The 20696-nt window shown below is 44.9% G+C and overlaps 1 protein-coding gene across 1 annotated transcript in view; it reads left to right on the forward strand.

Annotated features, from left to right (window-relative positions):
- The window catches only part of LOC143989163 (uncharacterized), a 33540-nt gene extending 13820 nt beyond the window's left edge, over positions 1 to 19720 (forward strand). Inside the window, exons 3-7 of the mRNA XM_077489193.1 lie at positions 1121 to 1247; positions 8158 to 8253; positions 8452 to 8568; positions 9502 to 9618; positions 10643 to 19720. Coding sequence (XP_077345319.1) covers positions 1121 to 1247; positions 8158 to 8253; positions 8452 to 8568; positions 9502 to 9618; positions 10643 to 11112 — 927 coding nt within the window. The 3' untranslated portion in view covers positions 11113 to 19720. The remainder of the gene's footprint in view (positions 1 to 1120; positions 1248 to 8157; positions 8254 to 8451; positions 8569 to 9501; positions 9619 to 10642) is intronic.
- Positions 19721 to 20696: the final 976 nt, after the last annotated feature.

Consider the following 20696-nt stretch of genomic DNA (forward strand, 5'->3'; position numbering starts at 1 on the left):
TTGTGCTGGAATAATAAAACTTTGAAGGATTATGCCATTGGAGTGTGGCCAGTTTGTGATTTGATATGAGTATCAATATGACAGCTTAACCCCATGGCAGTTAGTAAAGACAACCAGAGAGGTAGATGGCAGGAGTTTTCTAACTCATGTGACTCATGGGGTTTCAGGAAAAGGATAAGTTATGAGAGCCAGCACTTTGCCAGGTACAGATGATCACTGAAAGCTGTTTTCTGGAGAAAGCAATAATCCTCCAATGCAGTAGGGCTGGCCTCGCACTGCAAGGGTTAAATGGTGACTTATGTCTGGATTAATGGAGAAATAGCTTTTTCCGGTACCCTAGACCTAAACGAGCGTTTAACCCTTGCAGTGCGGGGGCAGCTGCGTTGCAAGGGAGGATTTTTGTTTTCTCTGAAGCTAGGCTTTAAAGCAAGTAAAGTATAGTAAATCTAGGAAATTATAGTTTCAGGCCCCCTGCAAGATAATGGCATAATGTGCTAGTATGCATCTCACACTAGCACATTATAAAAAGACTTGCCTTTAAAAGAAAGCCCTCCGGCAGTACGCTGGCACCCTTGACAGGGCTTCCCTCTCCCCCAGTTCTTCCTTCTGGGTTTGCGGGCTCCGGCCATTTGAATAGCCGAGCCGTAATGTCACTCTTACGCATGCACATGAGAACCACTATTGCGGTACAGCACTCTGAAGGGACGGCATACTCAGTATGACGTCCCTTCAGAGCGTAGTGCGCATGAACCAGTGATGTCACCGGCTGCAAAACTGATAAACGGTGCATGTTAAGGTGTTACTCATTTTACCTACAGGTAAGATTTATTACAAGCTTACCTGTAGGTAAAAGTTGCAAAGTGGAGTTTACTACGATTTTAATCATGGCTAGGCACTTTTACTAGGTGGTAAATACACCTTCAGTAGTTTGGTAAAGGTGGCCCATTAATTCTGGTGCAAGAAGTCACATGGTATAAAGCTTGTATGATTTGTATGTACAGCTGTTTCTCTTTGATAGAGGTGTGTTACACTTGGTAAAGTGGTAAGTTCCCGTCTTTCTTGGGTTGGCGTTTTACGGCTTTCTGTTGTCTAATAGCCTTGTTTCTTTATTGCGTGCCAGGGATCGGTGAAGTTCCGTGATGTGGCGGCCTGTTTCTCAGCCGAGGAGTGGGGTGCGCTGGAGGACTGGCAGAAGGACCTGTATAAGAATGTGATGCGGGAGATCCACTCTGCACTGGAGGCCATGGGTATGAAGACATTGAATTTATGGTCATAACCTGACTTTCATGTGAAATAACTTTCCTACATCCAGCTATTTTTGGTATCCGCACCTTTGTGAACATCTGGTGGGGTGTACGTTTTTAAGTGGTTGTAAAGGCGGATGGTGTTTTACCTTACTGAATTTTCTGCATGCAGCATCCCCCTAAATACACACCTGAGCCTGGTCTCGATACAGCGATGTGCATGAGAGCCGAAGCTCTCTCACTCCTCATTTGCCCCTGCTGCTGTCAATCGGAGCCAGTGAGGAGGGAGAGGTTTGGCTGAGCCCCGCTCTTTGTGCCTTATGGACATGTAGGGAAAGGGAGCACTCAGTAGGGGGGAAGAAACAGGGAGCACTGGCGGGGCACCTGAGAAGTGGAGGATCGGGGGCTACTCTGTGCAAAACCATTATACAGAGCGAGTAAGTATAGCATGTTTTTTATTTAAAAAAAGTCTTTATTATTAGTCCATGACCACAGCCGTACTATAAATGTTAATAGAATGTCAACTGATATTTCATATATACCCAAGTGTATAACATCATTACAGAAGCCAGAGGTGGCCATAGCAGTGATGCCATGAGGTGAGCGAGTGATGTACCATCTTAGGTTCCAACCCCTTAATTCTCCCAAGTTACAACACCTTAAGCCAGCCAGATCAAAATTTGTTGGTTCAGCAGGGACTGGCTGCATTTCAGTTCATGTATAGGCTGGCTGATTGCACCCAAATCGATTGACTTGAGTACAGCCAGCCTGTCGAGATTACTTATGGCGGGTATAGCCGCTAGCAGTAATCATTGTGTTCTGCCAGCCAGGTGCTGGCAGAATACAATAGCACTTAGAGAATTTAGTCATTTTATTTCCTTCCATCCAAGGTGGAAGTAAAGAAAATTTTAAATTCTCTATGACTGTTGCCTTAAAACTTACTTATGAAATGAAGATCCATAGATGAGCAGGATCTACTCATCTAACTTAGTAGTAAAGTTACAAAGATCGATGGATTACCAGAAAATAACTACCCCACTCACAAATCCCAAGATAAAGATGTATAAATCGCTAGGGTGGAACCCCTCAGTCATTCCTCCTAGGAGGAAAGTCTTTAGTTCACCAGGCCCTAACATCTTAGTCATTAAAAGAGAAGTATGGACAAATCTTGTTTGGTCATCCTTCTCTTCTGAGTCACAGGTGTGCACTTATTTCTGCTCTTCTGTGACCCAGATTCACCCGACTGAGCTAAAGTTCGCTCAGTTAGCTGAAGTCACTCAGCCAGTCCAGGCTCTGTAATTATCCCGACTTTAAAGTCAGGATCCATTCAGATGCCTGGCTGGCAGCTTGCTCAATCTCTCAGCATGCTACTTCACAGCCACTGAAGGGGCAGAGCAGAGAGCCGGTGACTGTTTTCTAGTGAAGACAGAGAACTGAGCGATCTGCAGTCATGTGATCGCTCAGTTGTCAGTCTTAATGCTGGCGAGAGATGGCCTGCGCATCCCATCAGTGAGTAGTTAAGGGTGCTGAAATGAGTTGTTACATCGATGCATCGCGATTCGGGTGTCCCCGATGTGGCATCGATGCATACGACTGGAAAATCAATTACCGGGTGACGTCATCCTGACTTGCCCTGCCCCTCCCGGGAGAGCGATGCGAGCATATTTTTAAAATTACTGTGTTTTAATAAATGCCGTGTTACAATCAATGAAGAGCCCAGCCGCTGACTGTAGCTATCAGATCAGAAGAGAGGCGGGGCTGAGAATTCCCCGCTGATCTCAGGAGAGACGTGAGAGGCGGGCCGGGCAGTCACATGAGCTGGGTGATGTGTGCTGTGTATCCATATTTTTTTTTAAAAGCACATACAGTGGGGCACTTCATTGAAACACAGCATTTATTAAAACAGTAATTTTAGCAACAGTAAGTAGAGTACAAGTGGCTGCATTTGATGGGCACAAGTGGCTGCGTTTTGATGGGGGAGGTTCAGTGTTTTTCAGTTTGTTTGCGCCCCCCCCCCCCCCCCCCCAAAAAAAAATTTTGAGCACCAGCTGCCACTGGTCAGCACAGAGACAGTACAGGGACCTTCACAGGGCTGTTTGTCAGCTATGGATTGTAATCCCTCCTGACCTCCCAGCAGCAGTGTGTGAGAATGTCTGTACCCTGTAGTGCACCGGATTAGTGCACTTCTTAAGGGAGTGAGGTTATTTTTAATTCAAAGTGGAGTTCCAGTCAATTTTTTGTTTTATTAAAAGTCAGCAGCTACAAAAAAAAAAAATTTCTGACTTTTTTAATAAAGACACTCTCACCTGTCCCACAATCCAGCGATGTGGCCACCTAAACCCTCCCTTCTCTCTTCCGCCTGTCCATGGTGCTGCCAATACTACTGTGGGCATCCGGCTGTGACAGCTTGCAGCTTCACAGCTGGGTCTGCATGTCTCGCTGCGCTGTCCTGCATAGCCGGGCAATCATTTGGCAACTGTGATGTGTCCCAGAAGATTGCAGGGTGGAAGGACCGCCAAGCGGAAGTGGGAGCTCGTCGGTAATCGTGATGCATCACTGAATCGAATTGTTGATCAGATAATCGTAATCGAATCGTGAGACCAGTGAAGATGCGCACCCCTATGAGTAGTATTGTTTTTTTTTTTTTAACCACTTCAGCCTCTTCGACATACCTGTACATCACCAGGTTGAATGGGGTTTTACCGGGCTGATGCCTGCAGCTACAGACATCACTGATATATATATCGCTATGGTCTGAGAAACTGGAAGCAATGAGTATTTCACCATTTCCAGATTCACCAGGATGTAAACAAGTCATTAATGGCTTAAGAAAGCATGGGATCAAACCAATCTTAATCTGATGCTTTTAATGGCGGAGGGGAGTTCTGGGGTCTAATAGACTGCAGATCTCTCAGTAAAGAGTACCTGTCACTGTCAATGCTATCACAAGGGATATGATATTTATCCCAAAAAAAATGAAGGCGAACGCACGCATTGGTTCCACACGCATACATAAACAGCGATCGCACCACATGTGAGGTATCGCCACAAATGTCACAGTCAATAATTCTAGCACCAGACCCCCTGTGTAAATCTAAAGTGGAAACCTGTGAAGGCTTTTAAAGCATCGTCTATAGATAATTTAATGTACTATAGTTTGCTGATGTTCCATGCGTAATTTTAAAGCGTGACATATTTAGTATCTATTAATTCAGCGTAACATCTTTTATATTTTACTAAAATTTGAGTATTACATTGTGCTTGTGTGCACCAAATTTAAAGTGTATTTTTTTCCAAAAACTTTACATTTGAAAAACTGCACAAATACTGCATGACAAAAAAAATCACATCACCCACATTTTATTCTCTAGGACCTTTGCTTTAAAAAAAAATAAGATATATTATGTATGGGGGTTCTTGGTAATTTTCTAGCCAACTTTTATGTAGATTTTTACATATATGTGAGAAGAGTTATAATTGGCCAGGGGCTGAAATGGTTAAAGCCTGCACTTGTCCTTTAACCCTTTCATGACTAAGCCTATTTTTGACATTTGGTGTTTACAAGTTAAAATCCGTATTTTTTTGCTAGAAAATTACTTACAGCCCCCAAGCATTATATATATATAATTAGTAGAGAATCTAGAGAGTAAAATGGTGATTGTTGCAATATTTTATTTCACACGGTATTTGTGCAGCGGTGTTTTAAACGCAACTTTTTGGGAAAAGGGACACTTTCATGAATTTTGAAAAACTAAACCATAAAGTTAGCCCAATTTTTTTTGTACAATGTGAAAGATGATGTTACGCTGAGTAAATGGATACCAAACATGTCACGCTTTATAATTGCACGCACTCGTGGAATGACGACAAACTACGGTACCTAAAAATCTCCATAGGTGATGCTTTTATATTTTTTTTACGGTTAGCAGGTTAGAGTTACAGAGGAGGTCTAGGGCTAGACTTCTTGCTCTCGCTCTGACGATCGCGGCCATAACTCATATGTGTGATTTGAACACGGTTTACATATGCGGGCACGACTTCCGTATGCGTTTTCTTTGTTGCGTGAGCTCGCAGCGACGGGGCGCTTTAAAATTTTTATTTTTTTGTTATTTCTTTTAAAATACTTTTATTTTTTTTTATTTTTTTTTAACAATTTATCACTTTTATTGCTGTCACAAGGAATGCACACATCCCTTCTGACAGTAATAGGTGGTGAAAAGTACTCTTTATGGAGGGATGGGGGGTCTAAAAGACCTCCAATCCCTCCTTTGCACTTCAAAGTATTCAGATCGCTGTTTTTGGCGATTCTGAATACTGTATATTTTTTTTATAAAACCGGCGCCATTGGCAGCAGAGTAAATGGGAAGTGACGTCATGAGACGTTGCTTCCGTGTTTACAATCAGGAGACTGGAATGAAGTCGCTTACTGCTTCAAGCCGGTCTGTCCCTAGCCGGTAGAAGCGGCAGCTTGTTGATCAGGGCTCCTGGTGGAACGGGAGCCATGGTAAAAGCGGCGGGGGGGGGGCATCCCCTCCCGCTCCTCCGGTATAACAGCCGAGCGGCTTTTAGCCGCGCCGGTTGTTGTTGCTGGAAAGCCAATCGCCGGCTCTAAAAAAAAAACGGTACTGGGATGAGGCCTGCAGCTGCGGGTATCATCCTGGTATAACCCCCGAAAGCAGAGTACACACATCTGCATACGCTCGGCAGCAAGGGGTTAATACATGCAGAAAGATCCATCGATCACTGGAATCAAACGCCAGAAAAAAAAGATCTGTAAATGAAAAGGTTCTTTCACCTTTCGAATAACTCCTAAGATCTATAGATCATCAGAATCTTAACTCCTCACTCCAGGCATGGGGATGTGTACATTACCAGGATCTAACACATCATTGCTGCATCTGTCAGACTGAGCTTGGTGTACTGCAGCTGTGATTCAGAAGACCTGCCACTTTCATGCATCAGGGAAGATGTATTCTTGTGCTTTGTAAAGGGTTATGAGTAAGACCATAGATCCTAATGATCTGTACACCTTCCAAGGATTATCTTGGCTATTTGCTGAAATGAGATTTCGGGAGTTATGAGCGAGCTGATTGGACCTATAGACCTACTGTCTCAGGAAATACGGCTGTCTTGCTGGATCTTGGTGTATAGCAGGGCTTGACAAATTTTGCTTTTGAACCTAGAAGCCAGCTGAAAAAGTAAGGAGCAAAGATTTATTTGCAGCGGCGAAACCCCTTCTTATGCAGCCCTATAACATCCTAGAGCAGCGTTTCTCAACCATTTTAACACAGAGGAACCCTTGAAATGGTTCTTCGGTCCCGGGGAACCCCTGCTAAAAATTTGAAGTCTACAACTCATGATACATTAGTGTTACGGTCAGTGGAAAGAATGCTCTTTACACTTGTGGTCATTGGGAAGAATTACCTCCTTAGAGATATCTGAAAAGATCAATGGTGTCAGTGGGAACTTATCTGAGAGGCGGAAATTGCTCAATGCTAAAGGAACCCCTAGCAACCTCTGGAGGAACCCTGGATGAGAATCACTGTCCTAGAGAATAAAATATTGGTAATTCCAATTTTTTTATGTCACACAATATTACTGCAAGGGTCTAGGAAATGCAACATTTCAGTAAAAAACACGGAGTTCATTTTAGGGGGCAGAAAAACGTAATAAATTACCCAATTTTTTTAGTAAAATATAAAAGCTGAGGTTACACCAAATAAATAGATACTCAACATGTCAAACCTTAAATCTGTGTGCACCTGTGGAATGGTGACAAATTTAAGTACCCTATATTTTCCATAGGCCACGCTTTAAAAGTCCCCTATACATCAGTTTGGTGTTATGATGGGGGTCTGGTGCTGGAAGTTATGCTCTCATGCAGACGTACAGTGAGGCAAAAAAGTATTTGATCCCCCTGCTGATTTTGTACGTTTGCCCACTTACAAAGAAACAATCAGTCTAAAATTTTAATGGTAGGTTTATTTGAACAGTGAGAGACAGAATAACAAGGAAAAAACCCAGAAAAACTAATTTCACAAAAGTTATAAATTGATTTGCATTTTAATGAGTGAAATAAGTATTTGATCTCTATCACTCTGCAAGATTTCTGGCTCCCAGGTGTCTTCTATACAGGCAACAAGCTGAGATTAGGAGCACTCTCTCTTAAAGGGGGGTGCTCCTAATCTTAGCTTGTTACCTGTATAAAAGACACCTGTCCACAGAAGCAATCAATCGGATTCCAATCTCTCCACCATGACCAAGACCAAAGAGCTGTCCAAGGATGTCAGGGACAGGATTGTAGACCTACACAAGGCTGGAATGGGCTACAAGACCATCGCCAAGCAGCTTGGTGAGGAGGATGACAAGAGTTGGTGTGATTATTTGAAAAAGGAAGAAACACAAAATAACTGTCAATCTCCCTCGGTCTGGGGCTTCATGTAAGATCTCACCTCGTGGAGTTTCAATGATTATGAGAACGGTGAGGAATCATCCCAGAACTACATGGGAGAATCTTGTCAATGATCTCCAGGCACCTGGGACCAAAGTCACCAAGAAAACAATTGGTAACACTACGCCATGAAGGACTGAAATCCTGCAGCACCCGCAAGGTCCTCCTGCTCAAGAAAGCACATGTACAGGCCCCTCTGAAGTTTGCTAATGAACAGCTGAATGATTCAGAGGAGACCCCAGGGGGTTGTAGCCCGAGGGTCCGAGGGCTGTACAGTACACTCCAAATGGCTGCAGGTTTGGAGATCTAGTGGATGCATCATCTCAGGAATAATGTAAGACATGAGGACGGTTCCCTGTAAACATGACTGTTTTCTTCCTCTCTTATATGATTTATATTGCTGTTGAGTTTCCTATTAGATTTCAAATGTATAAGTTTTCAGTATGTTTGTCTTGTTTCCAGGTTACAAAATTGTGAATGCAGATGTTCTATTGAAGATTAAGGATGAAGAGTGTGAGAAGAAGAGCCTGGTTAATGAAAAGAAGAACTCCGCTCCAGGTGAGATTTTCCCCAGTCACCTCCTGGCACTGCATACCTCCAACACTCAGACTGTCTTATCTGGCCTCGGAGACACCTCTGTGATCTGTGTCGGCTCCTGACAATACATAACATTGCCCTAAAACAAGCCAGCTCTATCTCACATCTCTGTTATCCACAGGTTAGTAATTCCCCAATTTTTCTTTTTTTGATTTGCAGCCTCCAGCAGAAGCATCAGCCCTGACATCTTACTTAGGATAAAGCACGATGAGGTGCCAGGTTGGAGGGACATGGAGGAGGCGGAGAAAGAGGAGGAGCTGGACAACTCCAATTCCAGTGAGTGACTTCCAGTGGGGCAGAACTTTTTTCTATTTCATTTTTGTTTGTAGTTCTGTACAGGCATACCCCACTTTTAAGTACACAATGGAGTTTATACATTGCTGCTGGAGATGGTCTCTTTAATAGCAACTATGTGGCAAAGTCGTCCTTTGTCTGCCTTATATCCACCTCCAGACCAGGCGTTTTCTGGCCCTTTTTTGTTTACATGTAACAATCCAGTATTTTTTGCTGGAAAATTTGGGGAATGTCAGGTCATCGCTTCCGGGTTACTATATCACAGAACCAAACAAAGCCGATCTGGTCTTTGTTTTGGCTCTGTGATTAGCCGGCAGAAACGGCGCTAGGATTGCTTTTACAAGAGAGCCAACCATTGGCTCTAAAGAACTGTACCGGGGTGATGTCTGTAGCTGCAGCCATCATCCCGATATAACCACCTGAAGGCCAGAGAGGTAGCAGGTATGTGACTGTTCAGCAACTGGATAAATTACCTTGCTAGACTGGTCACTGTGAAGCTAGCCTAAAAGTGACCTTCAAGCTCGGGTTCAAGGTGAGACTCTGAGTGCTTTTCCAGGGCCATTGGCATTTTCAGCACTTGGTGGTCACATGGCTGTGATTGGCTCTTTACCCCGAAGGACACAGCTGATCACAGATCATTGCTGATGTTCGATGCAGGGGGCACGCAGGAAGCACGATCATGGGAGAACGTCCTATGACACCCTCCTGGCAATGTGCGACCGCGTTGTAGCTGTCATCCGGCTATAGCACAGTGGTGAAGAGGTTAAATTGGGAATCGGCACTCCCATTAGGATCTGTGTTCGACATTTACAAACTGTAGCAGAATGTGCATAATGTGAGCTCTGGTGATGATGAGAACCTTTGGGATTCATTGTCTGTGTCCTTCAATCTGTCATTATATATTTCTACCTGCAGGTATCCCCGTGTTCGATCACGATCTTTCCATGTGGATCTTTAAGGAAAGTCCAGACGTCAGTCTTCCAGAAGATGGGAGAGACCTGCCTCTGCCTGCTGATACCGCTCCATGTACAGGTACCAATTAAAGTTGTAAAGGCAGAATTCTATGCATTAAGGTGAAAAACTTTCTGTGTGAACCCACCCCCTAATACTTACCTGAGCTTTTCTCTCGATCCAGAGCTGTGCGCTCTCCTCTTAGGGCAGATTAATAGCAGTGGAAGCCATTGGCTCCTGCTGCTTTCAATCAAATTATTTGATTGGCCAGCGGGTGGGGCCAATTTGCACTGCCTGTTAATGGATTTAAACGGCGCAGCTGGGGATCGAGCCCACAGGTGTGCCACCATAGGAAGTGGCTTCCTATGGTGGCACACGGAGAAGAGGAGGAGCCAAGGGTGCCAGCGTGGGACCCAAGAAGAAGAGGATCAGAGCTACTCTGTGCAAGACCAGGTAAGTAGAACGTGTTTGTTGTGTTTTTTTTTTTTTTTTAATTGCATTTACAATTACTTTGAAGCGGAGCTCCGCCCAAAAGCACCCGCCACTGCAACAGTTGATATTTTTTATGGGGGGGGGGGGTGTCCAAAGTCAAATGACAAGTTGCACCAATGTGAATGGAGTCTTAATCTTATCATGGGGTCAATGTACAGCTTGGGTCTAGGATTAAAGAAGGCAACACTGGGAACACAGTAAAGATTAACCAAGGTGCACGCAATACCCAATTGAAGTTCAGTCCATCCAAAACTGATTTCTGGTGGACTGAGTCTTTTTGTGTCTCTATGGCACTCTGTAAGGGGTTTCCACCTTAATTTTTGGCTCTGTGCCTGCTCACTCTGAGGTGTTCCTATTCCTCCTGTTGTATCATAAACATCACAACCCAGCAGGGAGAGTGAGAGCCTCTATTGACAATGGCAGGTTTACAGATTCAGGGACTCAAAGCAGAGTTGTCACCATCAGGGTCTTCGTGAGATAAAAGAAACTGTCGGGATTAACTTTGCAGCATCCACTACAAACAGAAAATAAATCGATTTTTGGTGTAGTGAAACGTTATACTCCTGATAAAGAAAATTGTTTAATTGAAAGGTCTTGTTTTTATCTTGTGCAGTTGACGGGATGTCCATATCACACGCTGCTCCCTCAGCCTTCAAGGGACCATTACCAGAGATCTCCACCCTGCGTCGTCCTATTTGCCCGGAGCTCCCCCGCCCCGGTAAGCGGAAGAGACGCCCGCCCCAGCGGAGGACCAGCGAGCAGCAGCCGGAATCAGACGATGATGAAGAGGAACCAAACCACCGCCTCCCTAGCCGTAATCTACCATCACTGGCTGTAGTGGAGGAGAGGAAGGATTGGACAGCGCAGAAGCGGATGTATCAGTGCGACCTGTGCGAGAGGACCTTCAATGACCTCTGTAACCTGCAGGAAATGGTCCACTCCTGCCCGCAGTGCGGTGGCACCCTGAACCCTCTCCTCGGCCAGTTGGCTGACACCGAAACGGGTAATACCCAGACGCTGGACTTTTCTGAGCCTGGCTCAGACACCGGCTTGCCCCACCCTATGCAAGGACCGGTGGGGTGAGGTGTCGGATCATAGTGCCGCCTCCACACTGGATAATTTATTGATTCCTTATCCTCACAAAGAATAGGGGGGTACCTTCTACATGTCTTCCTAGTACAGGAGAGGAAAATTCCCATCTATAGGTTACTGGAAACCCTCAGACCGCAAGAGCAATACAGCGCCAGTTTATGGGACAGCAGTGCTTCCTCCCACTGTTACTAGTTCCACCCTATTGTTACTGGTTAAACCCTAATTTTACTGGTACCACCCCACCCCACTGTTGCTGGTGCCACTCTGCTTTTACTAGTTACACTTCTCCCTTTCTGGTTCCTCCCGCTATTACTGGTTCCATCCCACCCTTACTGCTATCACCCCACCTTTACTAGTTCTACCCCAGCCCTACTGATTCCACTGCACCTTTACTGGTACCACCTCACCCTTACTCATTCCACTCAACATTACTGATTCCACCCCATTATTACTGCTACCACCCCACCCTTACTGGTTTCACCCCACCCTTACTAGTACCACCACTCAACTGTGCACCACTAGCTCTGCTGTATGTGTATCCCCTGCACAGCGGTCAGCGCTCTTCCAGTTTGGCACTAGACACATGAACGTTTTAGAGATTTATTGAAGATTGTCATGCTGCACTGAATACTTCTGCTTCCACTTTCTGCACACCGTACATTTATATTGATGCTTTTCGGAGGGCTCTGGTTGAGTATGTGTAAATTTCAAGCTGAACTTCTGGCAGAATTTTTCAAGCATTTTTTTTACGTGACATTGCTCAGCAAACATCTTATTAATCCACTGCTAACCCCTGTGAAGTAATTCAAACTAGTATGATCAGTGTCCTTATTTTCCTTTTGTAAAGCCGGCCATAGAGGGTTCGAATGCTGCCCAGTTCCTGCTGAACCATCCAAGATTCAAACCATATGTGAGCAGGCTGAATGCACCAAGTTGTTTGATCAGTTTGGGTACAACCAGCCTGCCGGATTTCACATTTTTACATTTACGCTAGCAATAAACAGTGTTTTCCCGGCGGGGGTGGCCTTCCCTGCCCCATCCCCCCTCCCTGCCGGTGGAACACAATGGATCTGCAGTAGGGAATTGAGAGATTGTTTATGGCAACCCGTGGTTACAGGAAAGAAATTGGCTCTATGGCCGGCTTAAGACCGGTGGCTGCTGTACCACTTCTTCCCCGGCCACCAGTCTTAAAACATCCCTGCTATAGTTCCCTTTTACCAGAAGCCACATAATTGCATTACCGCTGGCTGCAGCGGAAGTAACGGGGCATCTCAGACTGTTGACGGGCTATGCAGCGATGTGGGTGGTTCAAGCATTGCCAGCAAACCCAACCACGTTAACGCCCAATAATGTCTGCAATTTCCAGTGTATAATGGGATTTGTAGTTTCCAGTGGCCCTGCTCAGTGAATGGAAATGGCATCAGAGATTCTGTAATTACTACCCTAGCTTGGGCATGGCTGCAGTTTGTAATGACATCACCTCCTTTTGCAAAGTATTTTATTAAGGCAGGCCATACACGGAGTGAATTTCTTTCTTTTAACCCGTATTGACAGGGGAATCCCTCCCGCCGAGCCATTGCATTCTCTTGGCCGGGGGAAGCTGTCCCCACCAGGTGAAGACGGTGATTATTGCTAGCTGCTAAACCAGCCACTAACGATAGTTGTATGTAAAGTCCGGCAGGCTGGTTGTACCCAGGTTGGTTGATCGATCAATCAGCTTGGGTTCACTCAGCCTGGCCATGCATGGTTCAAATCTCGGCCGGTTCCTGCTGATCCAGCCAAGATTCTCAAACAGTCTATGGCTGGCCTAAGAAACTAGGTGGTTTTAAAAAGTAACACCAAAAATCACATAGTATTGACAAGTAAACTGCCTGGAGTTAAGTTTAAAGGACAGCTCCAGACAAGCAACCAAAGCACAAATGTAAAAAAATGTTTTATCGGCCATAAGAGTTGTAAAGTAACACGCATGCCCTTGTAATCACCCCCATCCCTACTACTGTATAGCTACATACAGTGAAGCTGAAACATTTCAGAGCCTTTGCTGCTGTCCCACCTTTTGCCTGCCCATTGAGCCATTAAAGACCCCTTTCGCACAAAGGGTCCAATATGGTTTTTCAGGTGGACCTGATCGGTCGGTCCATTCACCCCTATGGACCGGCAGGTGTAAATGAACATGTGTCTGTTTACACCTGTCTACCTCCAGTCTGCTAAAAAAGGGCAGAAGGGGATCTTTTGTCCTCCATCTAGGCGGATCAGAGGGCAGTCTAGTGTAAACGGACAGATGTCTGTTTACTCCTTACTGCCCGTAGAGCAGAGTAGCTCTGTCCATGCTCGCTCTGCAGAAACTGGGCGGACACAGATGGCTCATCCACCCCGCTCTGTTCAGCAGGGGATCCGGGGACAGCTCCCTTGCTGATCTCAACGGAGTCCTCCCTGTGTGATGGGGGCCTGGCTCCTCCTCCTTGCTGGCTGTACTCCTACTGCCATGGAAAGCTCCTAGTCACACAAAGCAACAATAGGTTGGGTTACCGATCACATGATCACTGTGGCAGCCAGTAACATGATGGGGAAACCCAAGAGATTTCTCAAGGGGCTAGCAGGAATGGGCCAACTACTTTGCCTTGCTGGTGACACTTGCCTTACTCTAAGCCCATCTAGATACCTCCCCTTCTTACCTATAAGCTTACAAAGCAGACCCTCCCACCGCAAGCCTGATTTCTGTTTTACTGTGTTGCCTATAAAGGCATTGGCGAGGTTGAACATATTTTTATGACATTTGTAGGACTCTGTAAGTGAAAGGGGTGTTGTGTTTTATAGATTTTATCGGACTTGTCCTTTTTAAGTTAACTTGAGTTTCGTAGACAAGCCATGCTGGTTTTGTTTCACAGTAAGGAGAGCAATTCTGTGGCCTCAAACGTGCCTTAATGTAAGATCCCGGTCTTCCTGAACTCCTCAGGGGAGGGCGGAAGTGGGCGGAGCCTGTTTGCAATGTCACAGTTTGCTTTGTTCAAAGGTCCTCAAGATCAGTCATTCTTCAGACATAACCATCACACAAGGTTGTCATTTTTCCTGTGGTCTGCAGATGGGATCAAATAAAAGTCCACAGTCTTCCAATGCAGAGTCACAAGTCGTATTCCTGCCTGGACTACATGGGTAACATAAGTCGCCTATTTTTTTTCATTGGGGTGGAAAATAAGTCACCCAGTCAAGCTGTGGGACTGTTGTGAGGATGGTAGAATGCAAGTAAGAGGTTGGTGAAGTTAAGTATTCTCTGCTCCCCGACCTATACAGTATATGGCCAGAAGTTTGTGGACACCAGACCATCACACCTATATATGATCTTGTTGGATATCCCATTTAAAAACCCTGGCCAATGACGCTGAGTGCTAGGCAGATATAAAAGGCACATAAGGCAGCTTTGTAATCCATTAATACATTGTTAAACTTTTAAGCTATGTAAGTACATGACTTTGACCTGTTATCAGCCATTTGCAGTCCCTGCACAGCAGGGCTGGTGTGAAAGAGAAAGAAGCAGTACAAGATTCCAATCAATTTTGTGTGCTGCAGAACAGCATGCTGATAGGATTAGCGAGCAGAGAGATGAGCTTGTCATTGCACTACTTCTCCTTTCGCTGTCCAGTCACAGACTACCCAAAATTTTCAATAGGCTGCAATTTTTCCCCCCCGTCTGTTTAGAATTAACCAAAAGTGATGGCTTCAGAAATATTCGGCTTACATTGGCATGCCTAATATGTGTTGTGCAATCATTCTTTCTTTACGCATACATGTCGTGTGTGTGTGTGTGTGTGCGCGTGCGCGCGCGGGATGGGGGGGTTGTTACTTTTTTTTTTTTTTATGGGCAGGTTTCAGATCCCTAATTTCTCCCCTCTACTCCTGCCAAACAGATTACGGACAGAAAGTCCCCAAACCACTATGGCTAGCGTTTGATAGCTCTGAACCCAGAAGTGCTCAGAGCTGAGCGCTTCAGGGTTCCCAATCTGCAGAAAGGATCAAGGAACGCCATCCTGACAACATTTGTTGTGGTTCTGGTGCCCAGGAGGAGTCAATACTCCCTGGGGGCACACAAGGTAGTGTACCTATCACAGATATAAATATAGGCATGTTTGAGGACATACGTGTCTCTGTGCCTGTTGTTATTAGTAAGCCAAATACCCGTCTTAGTTGCTGGGAAGGAAGCACAAAACACACCCTAATACTCAGTCTATCAGGCCTATTATTTGTAATGGCCAGTTATTTGTCTGGAACCTGCTGATTCATTTTCCTGCGGGATCTAAAGATTATGTGATCTTATTTTGTCTTCCAAATGCTGCACCCAGAATCGAACAGGAGTAGATAGTTCTGCTGTGTGAGTTTATTTCTGAGGTTTGTGCTTTGCCTGGAGTTCTCCCTTCCTTCTACCTTGTAAGTCCTATGACTTTACGCTGATTGTGAATTAATTAGTCGTAGTTTGATGAAGAGCGCAACATACCAGGGTGACACGTCATTTTTTGAGCCACCCTACATGTCTAGAACAGTTGTCTCCGAACTGTTTGGCCTGGGAACCAAATATGGCCCTTTGCTTGCCTTTATCTGGCCCTTGGCACTATGCCATCCACTGACATCAACAATTGGGCATTATTTGCTGACACCAACAACGGGGCACTATTCCACTGACACCAAAGATAAGGCATTGTTTACTTTCACTGGACACCAGGCAATTTTCAACTCCCGCTGCCCCTAGCCCAGCCCCCCTAAAATCTGAAGGACAGTAAACTGGCCCTTTTGTTTAGAAAGTTTGGAAACTCCCACTCTAGCGTGAGCTTGCTGCTGAAACACATGCTACAAGGTGGTATGAAGGCAGTAAAAGCGGATACCACAAGGTGGTACATACCATTGCATCAAAACTCATCCTGCTCTCCCAAGGTACCAAGCAGCACCTGGTACACCCGATATATATAGTATAGGCTAATCATCTAAGCTCTGATACACCCCCTGCCCCACTTTTTTTTTTTTTCCTGCATCTTACTATGCAATGTAGGGGGTAATAGTATACATATAATTTCCAAGGTGTTAAGCAAAAGGGCCCTTTCACCCTGGGTGGATTCCATTCAGGGGATCTGTGACCTGAGTGGGGTGGATGACAGGTCAGTTTATGCAGAGTGGATATGGACAGACTCTACCCCGCTCTATGGGTGTCTGGGAGTAAAAGGAATCCGCTGTCAGTTTAAACCTGGCTACCTCCGATCTGATGCACCCAAACGGAAGAGGAAGCAGTTCTCCAAAATTATTATTATTTTTTTTTTCATCAGACCAAGAGGGTTATACCCGCCAGACCATAGAAATGCATGGACCTTCCGATCAGGTCCCTGATCGGATCGCCCATGTGAAAGGGCCCCAAAAAGTACCTCCCCTTGCTTCTGAGCTCCCTCGTGTGGCCTAAAACCCAGGTGAAGACCCAGGAGCATAGTAGATGTAACGTCATTATAGATTGCATAGAATTTTGTTTTAAGTCAAGAGCGTGTGTGTGTCTGAGGTGAAATATGACTGTTCCAATGTAATTCAACAAAAATCATCAAAAGGTTTGTTGGCAGGATAAGGGAAATCAGTGGATATGTAATGTCAGAAGCTGGATTGCTCCTTCATTTTAGGGTATTTCCTCTCATTTTTTTGTCACTGAAAAACCCAACAGACCTGGGTCAAGATGGAGTTGGGTCAAGTAAATGGATCTCAAACAGGGCAAAGCCCTAAAGCCCCATTCACACTTTGTGTGGCGGTAACTCGCCCTCCCACTCACATTTTGTGTAGGCAATTTTCACGTGATTCTGCATGTCACCCATAGGGCAAACCCATTCACTTCAATGGGCTGCCCTATGCACATTTGTCACCACAAAATAAGCCCCTGTTCTTTTCTGTGTGACAAGCTTCATGCGATCTTTAAAGGTTCTGCAAAGCTTCATGCGCTTTGAGGCTGCTGCAGGGCAATTCTGTTTTGCGTGGCAAACCTCTACCGCGTTTGGTGTGCCATTTAAAACAAATTGCACCCAAATGCATGTTTTTCACCGATTGCCATGCAATTTGGAATCAAGGGTCTTATTTGCCAGTGATTTGGAATCGCCAAGTATGAATGGAGCCTAAAATTGTGTGTACCCATGAAACGAAAAAAAAAACTTTGGCTCCCAAAATTGTTCATAAGCTACTATTTAAAATCTTTTACAGGTAATCGGTTTAGACATAAGTGTGTAATAATGTGTGTTGCGCATTCGCTGTTTACATACGAGGGCGCCCTGTGTGCATGTTTGTTTTCTTGTGTGTGAGAGCAGCCGGTTGCTTTTAATATTTTATTTTAATTTATTTGAATATAATTTTAGTTTCTTTTTAAATACTTTTTTATGTTTTTATCTTTTAACTTTATTGCTTTCACAAAGCCCCTTAAGTGATAGCATTGGCAGGTGACATTCTCTTTATGGAGATAATAGTGGTCTATTAGACCCTTATGCCGCGTACACACGACAGGACTTAAGTCCGGCAGACTTTCGACGGAGTTCTGACAGAGTTCTGACGGACTTTCCGAATGAACGGACTTGGCCACACACAATCACACCAAACACCGACGGATTCGAACGTGATGACGTACGACTGGACTAGAATAAGGAAGTTCATAGCCAGTAGCCAATAGCTGCCTTAGCGTCGGTTTTAGTCCGTCAGACTAGCACACACACGAGCGGATTTCTGGGTCCGGCAGAGTTCTGTCGGAAAAATTTGAAACATGTTCCATTTCTAAAGTCTGTCAGACTTTTGCAAATCAAAAGTCCGCTGCAGCCCACACACGTTCGAATAGTCTGCCGGAATCATTCCGTCAAACTTTTGATGTTGAAAAGTCTGGTCGTGTGTACGGGGCATAAGAGGTAGATTTACTAAAACTGGAGCACACAGAATCTGGTGCAGCTGTGCATGGTAGCCAATCGCGGTTTCTAACTTCAGCTTGTACAATTAAGGCTGGCCATAGACAGAGCGATTTTTTTTATCATTATTTATTTTTTTTCCTGCAAACACGGGTTGCAGAAAATAAAATCGCTTGATTCTCCCATCAACACTGACTGTGGAGAACCCCTCCTGCAGAGCTATTGTGTTCTCCCAGCAGGGACGCCTTCCCTCACCGGGAGAACACAATGTGTCTGCGGGAGGGATTCCCCCATCAACACAGTAGAGTGATTTTTCTATAACCACCAGCAGCAACAATTGCATGTAAAAGCCAACGGGCTGGTTGTACCCAAGTTGATCGATCAACTTGGGTACATTCAGCCTTGCCCATACATGGTTCGAATCTAGCCCATTCCTGTTGAAACTGCTGAGATTCGAACTGTCTATGGACAGCTGAAGCCTTGACAATAAAACCTGGAAGCTGATTGGTTTATGTGCAGAGCTGCAGCAGATTTGACACTCTTCAGTTTAAAAAAAATCTACCCCCCCCTAATGTCTCTCCTGCCCTCCACTCCAGCTAATCACGCACAGGACTGTGCTTGGTCAGCTGTTTACTCCACATTTCAGTCGGGATTCTGACAGCTCTAAACCTGGAAGTGCCCTGAGCTGAGCGCTTCCTTGTTCATTGGCCTCAGAATAGGGTTGTTCCCCGATCTGCTCCTTCTGGCCATCCTGGGGGTCTCTGGCTTCCCGGAGCAGAGGAAGAACTTGGGAACCACCGGGGGGGGGTTATTTGTCTTCAGTTAAAATAAAGTCAATAAATGCCAGGAACATGTTGAACAAAACATTGCCAGCTTGTTTTGACCCCATGACTACCAAGATGTTTGGAGACCTACCTTGGTAGACAAGTTGTTTAAAAGGTGTTATTTTGAGCTCTGGGAAAAGCTGTGAGACAATCGCATGAGCAGATGGAATTTTCAGAGGGTTCCTCATTGACCGTTGCCATTAGTCGTAGGAAATGTAATATTTATATCACAGTTTTAGAAGTTATAGCTGACCGCAGATTGAATTTCGAGGAAATATTTCGAATAACGTGAAATAGTTTATAGGTTATGTAGCAAATATTTGTTATCGATCTTTTAAATGACCGCGGAGCTTCTCTTATACACATATAAGTTTGGACTTTAGATTTACTTGAAGTTGATCTGTTTCGTATGTGTAATAATAAAAAAAAGAAGTATAAATCCCCTTGGCATGAGGATTACACAATGGGATGCAGGAGTGTGTCTGAGCTTTGAAGTGAAGATTGGCATACTGGGGGTTTTGGGAGTAACAATAGAGGAAATGTAGTAGTTGTGTACCTCCACCTCCTGCTACCTTCAGTCTTTACCTATTGCCACTTTGCTGTAATGACAGGTTCTCTTTAATCAGCACAGGAAGCCTTGTGGCTGGAGTAGCGCTCGGTGCAGGAGGTCACCCCACACATTTGGTGTATTTGTGGCTGTTGGAGGCTGCGCTATGTGTCTCTCTAGACTGCCACTGTTTTTCGTCTTCCTCCCCCGCCACCTTCTGTGTTAGCTCTGCGAGTCAGTATGTTCCTGAGATAGAAGTCCGAGTTTTATAAACCTTTCTTACTGCCTGTAGTCACAACTTCAGCAATAAAACTTCTCTTTCTAGAGACCTGGCTTCGCGTTTTCATTCCTGATGAGTGTGTGTGCTGAGAATTTTGTGCATATTAGAACCTACAGTAGTACCTTGGATTACGAGCACAATCCCTTCCAGAAGCATGCTTGTGATCCAAAGCGCTCGTATATCAAAGCGAGTTTCCCCATAGGAATCAATGGAAACTCAGATAATTCGTTCTACAGTGATTGCTATTGTATGCAGTACCACATGTGACCAGAGATGGGGGGCCGCTGGAAACCTCTCGAAGACACTTGAGAATGGAGTGTCTCTGAGTGGCTCCAAATGGCTCAGAGCGTCACCGGTGCCCCCGCACCTCTGGCCAAATGCGTTGCTGCACACCCCAGAGGCTTGAACGCTGCTCGTCTTGGGAGATAACGCTCCCAAATCGAGTCAGGATTTTTAAAAAAATCTCGTATTGCGAAAAGCACGTTACTCGCAATCTGTGTTACTCGCAATCCGAGGTTTTACTGTATTTCTTTCCCGACCATTGAGGGACACAGCAATTCTTTCACCTTCAGGTTATAATTATACTGGTGCCCACAGGAACAGTACCAGGACAGGTTCATCCAGCCCCCAGGGCAAGGATGCAGGACTGTGCCCCCTCTCCTGCTGCTATTGCATGATGTAGAATGGGTGTACTGATCTGCCCCCTTTGCTCCGGCTGCCCTATGTTTGTATGGAGTGTGCACTGCACATGCCTGGCCACTACTTTCTAGCAGCTACAGTGCTGTCAAAAACTATTTTCCCCCTTCCTGATTTTTTTTATTTATTTTATTTTATTTTTTTAGCATTGTTCTGGAAACTTTATAGATAGGCAAATCCTATACTCCTTATTGGTTCACAATTAATAATAATTACTGCAGTAGAGAGCAGACACAAAAGATGCACTTGGCCTCTTTCCAAATAGCTGTTCTGTTTATTTGGTGCAATTGAATTTTTGTTATACACATGATCACGTTAATATTACA

The sequence above is a fragment of the Lithobates pipiens genome, unplaced genomic scaffold (genome assembly GCF_037356315.1).
Source record: "Lithobates pipiens isolate NorthernLeopardFrog02 unplaced genomic scaffold, aLitPip1_a1.2 Scaffold_18, whole genome shotgun sequence".
Taxonomy (NCBI): Eukaryota; Metazoa; Chordata; class Amphibia; order Anura; family Ranidae; genus Lithobates; species Lithobates pipiens.